This window comes from Sinocyclocheilus rhinocerous, unplaced genomic scaffold (genome assembly GCF_001515625.1).
Source record: "Sinocyclocheilus rhinocerous isolate Xijiao unplaced genomic scaffold, SAMN03320098_v1.1 scaffold1598, whole genome shotgun sequence".
Taxonomy (NCBI): Eukaryota; Metazoa; Chordata; class Actinopteri; order Cypriniformes; family Cyprinidae; genus Sinocyclocheilus; species Sinocyclocheilus rhinocerous.
Genome location: NW_015661398.1, coordinates 72,077 through 81,391, shown reverse-complemented (window position 1 = coordinate 81,391; position 9,315 = coordinate 72,077). Strand labels below are relative to the sequence as shown.

The window sequence follows — 9,315 nt, the reverse complement described above, 5'->3', positions numbered from 1 at the left end:
GGTTGATGATTAGGAGGCCTTTTCCACATGCTTGTTTAATTTAATTTTAATAATCCATTTAATACTAAGAAATATTATCATTTGTAGACTCGAATGGAATAAGTTCATAGTGTAAATATTACTGTATCGGAAGGAAATTTAATAATGTTATGTAAAATATTGAAGTTAGGATGCCTTTTTAACATGCACGTTTACTTCAAATGAGGGAATACTATATATATATATATATATATAAAACTAAAATGTTTTTATACAATGATAAACCTAGAGATAATTCACCGAGTTCATTATTACACAAAGAAAATTTATTTCCTTATATATTAAGGATCATTGGGTTATTTATATGAAAATATACAGAATAATATATTTCAATATATTGAATACACTAGAAATTGCCACTTTTCATATGCTGAAAAATAGTTGGCAATATATTTACTTGTATACTGTTATATATATATATATATATATATATATATATATTAGTTACATTAATAAACATGGACTAACATGCACTAATTTACAAAAAAATCAAACATTGTCAACATTAGTTAATGCACTGTTAATGCACTGTGAACTAGCATGAAATATAATTGCTCAAACAAATATATTGCTCATTGTTAGTTAATGCATTAATTTATGTAAACAAATGAGAACTTACTGTAAAGTGTTCCTGATAGTCATAATGTTGTATAATGCACACGTTGCACTGCACTTAAAATTTTCATAACCAGACTCATAGAGCATTGTAATACTTAATTATTTAGAACTTTAAAAAGCACGCTGAAAGAAAATCCGTGCAGAAACAGTTTTCTACCAGAAATTGCTAGTAAATTTCACAAAAAATTACAAAGAAACAGTAATGCATTGTAGTAAACAATGCAACTTTATTAAATAAAAGTAGTGCATTGAATGAAACATGACATTTTGAAAAAGAAATACTGTATTTTCTTGTAAAACACTCCAATAATCTTTGTTTTATTTACAATTTTGAAAGATAATTTTTTACAGTGTAATGCATGAATAATATGACAAAATTGGGCGTTAAAGAGTATTTTAATGCATATGTCTATCAGTTTATATTAAAGTAATACACTTTATAATATAGATGTATATGTGATAAAATATGGTCCTGTTTGTGAATATGTTTAAACAAATATGTACTGTATATATTAATATGGGAACATGTATGTGCAATATATGTACTATATACATATATATTAAATTCTCCTTAGTTCTGTTGTTTGTTGCAAACGTGTTGCATATGAACATATATGTTGCAAGTTTGGTGCAAATAGTTTTTGCAAGAAGTCAAAGTCTGGTTGACTAAAATTGAATCATGTTTTGGCCATTCCAGTTTCATTATGTAAATTAGAGCATTGCATTGTTGGTTAACTCTCAGCTTCATGCTGCTATAAATACAAAAGTATATTCTTATATGGCTTGGTGTTTGTATGTTAATTTCTTCAGTAATTGTAGTTTTACGATATTAGTGCCTGGACTCATCTTTAGTGAGAAACTGACATCAGCAGCAGATTTACTCTGGCTCTGGTGTCTCAAATTTAAAAAAAACCTCACATTCGCTCCTCCACACACACTGGACAATCTGTGTCTTTGTCAATACGACGTTAAGCTGCTAGAGCGTTTTAGTGTGCTATTCACAGATTGTTCTGATGTGACTCATAATGACTCATAAGAACATCAGACTTTAAACGCATTCAGATCTGTGTGTTTGTGGTGTCAGTTAGTTATTTTTTATTTAGACTTTATGTATACTTTAGACTTTATTATCTAAAGGCAAATATAACATTCTTGCCACTGTTCTCTTTTCCTTTGCGTAGCGTTTTTATATCAATATAAATCACACTGTTGTGCTCTTTGCTTATGATGTCCATAATTTAACTGTGATTTTATTTCAGTGTCCGGCTGCCTTCCTTTGGGAATCACTGAAAGGATTTTTAGGTTGATCTCGGTGTGCTCTAAACTATAGGAAAATGCATTATTTTATGCAATTTTATCATCTTATGCTTTCTTTAGGAACAGTGAAAATCACACTCTGTTCCCATTTCAGTTCATGTAAAAATGCATATAAAGATTTAATAAAATCATTAGTGAACACATTCTATCATGATGCATTATATAAATGTATTCATGATGATTTAAAGTACACATAAAAATTAGTTGTACATAACTGTAAAAAAAAACAACTTTAAAATACATGTGTAATGCATTAAAATACTCTTTAACGCCCAATTTTGTTATATTATTCATGCATTACACTGTAAAAAAATGATCTTTCAAAATTGTAAATAAAACAGATTATTGGAGTGTTTTACAAGAAAATACAGTATTTCTTTTTCAAAATGTCATGTTTCATTCAATGCATTACTTTTATTTAATAAAGTTGCATTGTTTACTACAATGCATTACTGTTTCTTTGTAATTATTTGTGAAATTTACTAGCAATTTCTGGTAGAAAATTGTTTCTGCACAGATTTTCTTTCAGCATGCTTTTTAAAGTTCTAAATAATTAAGCATTACAATGCATTATGAGTCTGGTTATGAAAATTTCAAGTGCAGTGCAACGTGTGCATTATACAACATTATGACTATCAGGAACACTTTACAATAAGTTCTCATTTGTTTACATAAATTAAAGCATTAACTAACAATGAGCAATTATATTTCATGCTAGTTCACAGTGCATTAACAGTGCATTAACTAATGTTAACAATGTTTGATTTTGTTTTTATTATTTGTAAATTAGTGCATGTTCGTCCATGTTTATTAATGTAACTATATATATATATATATATTCATTCTCAATTGATGTTTTCACAGCACAAGATGGATTTACCGAAGCCTCCAGAGCATCAATATCTCTGCACTTGTAAAGTGTTTGCAGAACATTAAATGCTTAAACAGACCTCGGCTGTTTATGGTTTCGTTTATAAGGAAGACAATTAATTTTTAGCCTCTAATATTCTCAATTTTAGTTTTTTTATGGAGCAGAAACACAAAAAATGTATGTTTTACAAGAAAATACTATTTTAGGCCTTCAACTTCAAAATTTCGTGTTTAGTTCAATGTGTTGCTTGCGTTTTTTTTGTAACTATTTGTGAAATTTACTTGCAATTTCTGAATAAAAATTCTTTCTACACCAAATTTATGGTCTGAGGGTAATCTGTACAAAACATTTCATATTTCATATTTATTAAGGATATTTGTGCATTAAATATTAGTCCAGTTAAATGTTAAACCTGTTACCATCATCTTTTGGTTCCATATTCATTTTTAAAAATAAACTTTATCTAAAATAAAATAAATTTAAGTTGTAAATAAAACATATTGTTTATAAAATAAATGAGAAATGTTTGAGTTCATGTTGAGATCACTGACTTTTGATTGCAGACATTATTGCACTCTCTTCTAAAACAAAATGATTGTAATTTTAACGGTAAAGGACTGTTAATTGATTAATGGTAAGTTCCTTTATATGGTGAAAAACTGTAATAGATCTAATAGGACATTACATGTCATTTTACAGTAAAATATAGTTTTGGAAGTGAAAAAATACATATCTTATAATTTACAGTGAAAACCCATAAATTGACATTCCCAGAATCCTCTGTGTGCCTCTTCACATTTGATGGTTTTCACTGAAATAATTATCAGTTATGTAGGGTTTTATGTTGTGAAATGAATGTTTTTTGCATTATTTTATTGTTTTGTGTTTGTGTGTATGACACTGCGCACCTGTTTATTTCAGCTTGTGGAAAAGTTGTGATGAACTTTGATTCGTTGTGACTTTTGTGTCTTTACCATTTGTGTTCTTAAGGTGGTTTTATGACTTTTGATTGCAGACATTATTGCACTCTCTTCTAAAACAAAATTATTGTAATTTTAACGGTAAAGGACTGTTAATTGATTAATGGTAAGTTCTTTTATATGGTGAAAAACTAATAGTTCTAATGGGACATTACATGTCATTTTACAGTAAAATATAGTTTTGGAAGTGAAAAAAATACATATCATCTTATAATTTACAGTGAAAACCCATAAATTGACATTCCCAGAATCCTCTGTGTGACTCTTCACATTTGATGGTTTTCACTGAAATAATTATCAGTTATGTAGGGTTTTATGTTGTGAAATGAATGTTTTTTGCATTATTTTATTGTTTTGTGTTTGTGTGTATGACACTGCGCACCCGTTTATTTCAGCTTGTGGAAAAGTTGTGATGAACTGATTCGTTGTGACTTTTTCTTTACCATTTATGTTCTTAAGGTGGTTTTCATTTATTATAAAGGTAAAAATCAGATTTTAGGTATTTTATATGCATAATGTATAATAAGTCTGGTTATGAAAATATACCTTTGATTTTAGCAATTTTATATTATTTAGTCGTTTTAATTTATATTTCAATTGTATTTATTTGTTTAACATTATTTCACTATTTAAGTAAATTTCAAGTTTTTTTTTTTGTTTACTGCAAATTTAATTTCAGTCTGTAGAACTTAAAATGTTGTTACTGTATTTTTATGATTCTGGCAATTAAAGCTTTTTTTCTTTTCCTCTTTTTTACCTATTTAGTGATTTTTTACAGTTTGCAGTAAGAGGAGAAACGTGAGATTACAGGGCATTTTCTGTCATTGAGATATTAAAGAAAGACTGTGTGGTTTTTATTTCTTATGCATGTAGGTGTTCAGGAAGTATAATTTTGTGAAAAGATGAGTAAGAGATGACTAACATGCCTCTGATGCTGATCTGAATGCTGTGTTATAGTCAGAATAACCTCAGAGAGAGAGAGAGAGAGAGAGAAGGATGTCTTAGTTGTGCTGAGCAGCAATTAATCACAGTTGCCAAGTGATCCATTAGACATTCAAATGCACACAGATTGGACATGTGTCCAGGCGCAGGTCACTAATGCTGCCCTCTCTAACCACACGCGTCTCATGGGCCTCAGTCCACACAACCCCCAAAAGCTGAACGGAGAATACCTATTGATTAGGATACTAATAAATGTGGAATATCAATATGATGAATAGATGCGGTGGAGTATTTCACAGCTCTACTGCTACCACACTTTTGCTTTTATTAGGCTCTTTACTCCAACATACTTGCTGTTTTTTGCGAGTATTGAAAGAGTGTCTTTCAATTTGTGTGTTTATTGCTGAGCTCTCTGCATGTAATCACACTTTTTTTTTCATGCAATTTAATTAAATTTGTGTGCGCACTACCATTTTTAAAAATTTCATCTCGGTAACCACTTTACTTTCATGCATTTTTATGATGATCTTGCCGAGATCATGCACCTGTCAAAATATTGTTACTGTCAAAAGGCCTAAAAATCTAAATAAATAATATATATATAAAATATTTTAGATGCATAATATTTTTATATTTATAATATTTCTAATTTAGTTTTTATTGACTTTTATTTGGGTGGTTAAAGTATATATAAAACAGGTTACACCAATTACAGTAATTTCCAGGTAGATTTAGACTTTAAAAGGTAACCTAAAATTTATAACATTTATATTAACTGGTTTTATTCAACCCGAAAATATTATTTAACCAACTTATAAACATTAATTTATACCAATGCAACTATTCTTATGTGTAAAATTGCAGGTTAGCCTTAGGTTTCCTAAGAAAACTGCACATTTTCAGTAAACGTTGCTTTTTGCACGTTATACTTTGTCTGGAACGTTTTAATCAACGCGTCTTTTTAATCAATGAGCTCATTTGCCTACTCAGTGAGTGCGTAAAATCCAATGTCCCCATCAGACGCATGCAAATGCAGCCGCGTCACGCGTGCGTGGAAACGGACGCGTAATCAGCGCGTTAGAACAAAGCGCGCTTAGCCGCCTCTCAGGTTCGAATCCAGCATTGATCTGCGCTCCGTTTCAAAGGGACGCTGGGAAACTGCGCTATCGATCAGCTGGAGGTCACGCTCCGCCGCTTTCTGAGCCCCGGTGAGAGTCGAGGGGCATCAAATGCACCCCGAGGACGAGGGACACCCAGGAAAAACCACACAAATGTGAGCATTTGCGAGAAATCCCGCGAGCGGCGATCTCCATCTGTCGTCGCTCCATCCCCTTATCAGCCTCTGACAGCAAATCGTTCTGTAATGTTTGATGCTCATCCAGTCCGGAGCACTCTTTAAAGCCAAGGCGTCTCTCTTAAGAAATATGGCTCTAAAGCGCACCAGACGAGGGTTCTTTGTTCAAATCAGAGGCCTTTTTACTGTTAAATGGCATTTTTTAGGTTCCATTTCGAAAGTGTAACGAACCTTAAACTCCAACAACACAAAGAAATTGGCAGATACCGAATGATTATCAATTGAACTATAAATAAAATTTGAAAACAAGGAACCCTCTATAACGGCCCTTTGTCGAAAAGACATTATTATAATGCCAAACTGTCGTCTTGAAATGGCTTGAGCACATTTGCTTGTGTATTTGCCCTCATGAAGATGTGATGTAATGTGTATTTGTGCCTCGGAGGGTCCTCTGAAACCTGTTCTGAATATCACCAGATGAGTTCTTGTGTTAAATTATATATTTAGGTTTCCATAAAAGACCCTGTTTGGAAAACAAAAGCTTCTGAATTGAACTAAAGAAACTTAAGCATTGTTTTATAAAGGTGTTTTGCTAGATATTAATATTTTTGGAACAAAACTGCCATATACAGTAATTCTAGTTCGGGCTTTTTCTACATTTTGTTATGCACTCTTGGTCTTTATATCCATGGAACCTTTCCAGTTTCTTTAGATTATTAAAATATTCCTAACACTAATGAAATGTGGTTCTTTTAAGAACAGTTCACTGAAAGGATCTTAAGGAACCAAAATTGGTTCTTCTATGGCATCGATGTGAAAACCATCCTTTTGAAGCCTTTATTTTTTAGAGTGATAGTGGAAAAGGTTCTTTAGATTATTAAAACGTTCTTTACACTGTAAGAAGAACATTCTTTTAAGAACGGTTCTCTGAAAGGTTTCAAAAATGTTCGCTTCTGTCAAACCCCGCTTTTGGAACCTTTATTATAAAACATATAAAAATAGGTTAAAGTAAGCATAAATATATTGTTTTTAAAAGGCTCAAATGTAGTTTATATATAGATTTATTAAATAGGTTAAAGTATATATAAACCAGGTTACACCAATTACAGTAATTTCCAGGTAGATCTAGACTTAAAAGGGTAGCCTAAAAATGGTAACTGGTTTTATTCAAGTAAAAAATATTATTATTATATATTATTACCACTTTTTACAGTGCAGTTTCTTTAGAAAACTCCACATTGTTAGTAAACGTTGCTACCGTATTTGCACGTTATAGTTTGTTTGGAACGTTTAAACAACGCGTCCTTTTAATCAATGAGCTCATCTGCCTACACGATAAGTGCGTAAAATCCAACGTCCCCATCAGACGCATGCATTCTAAGAGTGTAAAATGTGTATTTTTGACTGTTTGTCCAGATTAAATTTCCTAAATCCTGGTCATGTGAAGGTGATGATGACTTACCTGCAAGCCTCAACGCGGACATCCTCTGAAACTCTGGTTCCTGTAACCATTTCCACATGCGTCTGAAAGTCTCGCGGCCGGACTTGAGTTTACTCCAGGGCTTTGGGTTGCGCAGCAGATCCGACAGAGTTCCCTGCGACCGACACAAGATCCTCTGCGCGAAGATGGCTTGAGGTATGCTGTATCGCTTGAGCTCGGCCGTGATCCTCTGCGCCACCTCCTTGGTGTTGATCTCCTCCACCTGCCCCGATCCGCCGCTCTGTGCGCCGCCGCCGTGCCGCTCTCTGTCCACCAGCATGGATCCGTTCGCCTGCGAGTGCAGGTGGCTGTGTGGGTGCATCCCGTTGAGATTAGAGATCATGCCGTGCCCGTGGCCGCCTAAACTCCGCGCGAGATGCTCCTCGCTCCGGGAAAGCATCGCCGCGTGGGACTCAAAGCCGCTTGGAGGGAGCATCTTGTCGTTGGGGAGATGCGCACTTGGCCCGTAGGCAGACAACGCTTGTTGGGAGTTGTGCAGAGAACCGAGGCCGTTGGAGAGCGGGGATAACGGCTGGCCCATGCCTGACATCTCTTTGGGATAGTGGCTGTATAAGTTGCCCATGGACGCCAGACCGCGGTCGTCGCGCATGAGCGTGAAACTCCCGCTGACGTTGCCGGTGGAGAGGCGCTGGTGCGCGGCGTGGTGGTGATGCGAATGCGGATGCGCGTGGTGGAACTTATCTGAGACTGTAGATATAGGTGGCAGGTGCTGAAGCGGCGTGAGGGTGGTGTAAGTATTGGACAAACTCATGCCCGACTCGCACATGGTCATAGCGGGATGCAGGTGGCCCGACAGCGCGGGGTCGCTCCGGTACTCACCGGCGCCCTCCAGGATCGAAGCCATGCTGGACACCATCGCCGAGCGCCCGTGGGTAACCAAGCTCCGGTGGGAAGCCGACGAGGGTCTGCCGTGCGAGGAATTCATCAGGTCCCCCACTTGCGCGTGCGACGCGACGCCGTGCATGTTTTCCATCGTGAGTTCCATCGTGAGAGCCGCGCAAAAAGACCTTATTTTCCCCGAAACGATTTCAAAACCAATCCATCGATTTCAAAGCTAGTCAGTCCAACATGACGCGCTGAAGCTTTTGTCCTGGTAAAATCGCCGCGGAGCGTTCGGTGCGCGTCTAGCTCGCTCTCTGCACAACAGCGCTTCTACCGAGAGGCGGGACTCGCGTCTGTCTAAAAAAAGGGCAAGTTATTTATTTTTCATTGGCTCAAGTTAAAAAATATAGATGTGAATCATTACCCTAAATTTTTTTAATTGGATGAATGAAACATTTTTTTCAGTGTATTTAATTATTTTAGTATAGGATACTTATATATACTTTAAGTTTATACTATCATATACTTAAAAATAAATAATGTATGATAAAAAATAACAGCATACATTTCGGATTATTAATTTATATATATGCATATATGAACATAGGCTATATGTGACCCTGGAGCACAAAACCAGTCATAAGGGTAAATTTTTTGCTACAAATATACCCCAGCGACTTAACACTGCTTTTGTGCTCCAGGGACACATATATTCAATTCAATTCAATTCACGTTTATTTGTATTGCTCTTTTCACGATGCCAATCGTTGCAAAGCAGCTTCACAGAAAATTTAATTTTCTACATTATATTTAGGAGTAGCTTATCAGTGGTGACTATGTAAGGGTGATGTCCATATGGCATAAATGTACAGTAAAAATCATGAGGTTAGTTAATGACATGTATTTAAATCGACGGTGAACACTATCAACA

At 34.8% G+C, this 9,315-nt stretch overlaps 1 protein-coding gene across 1 annotated transcript in view; it reads right to left on the bottom strand.

Moving 5' to 3' along the window:
* LOC107726314 (one cut domain family member 2-like) overlaps positions 1–8,547 on the bottom strand; it is a 22,131-nt gene extending 13,584 nt beyond the window's left edge. Inside the window, exon 1 of the mRNA XM_016535857.1 lies at positions 7,524–8,547. Coding sequence (XP_016391343.1) covers positions 7,524–8,547 — 1,024 coding nt within the window. The remainder of the gene's footprint in view (positions 1–7,523) is intronic.
* Positions 8,548–9,315: the final 768 nt, after the last annotated feature.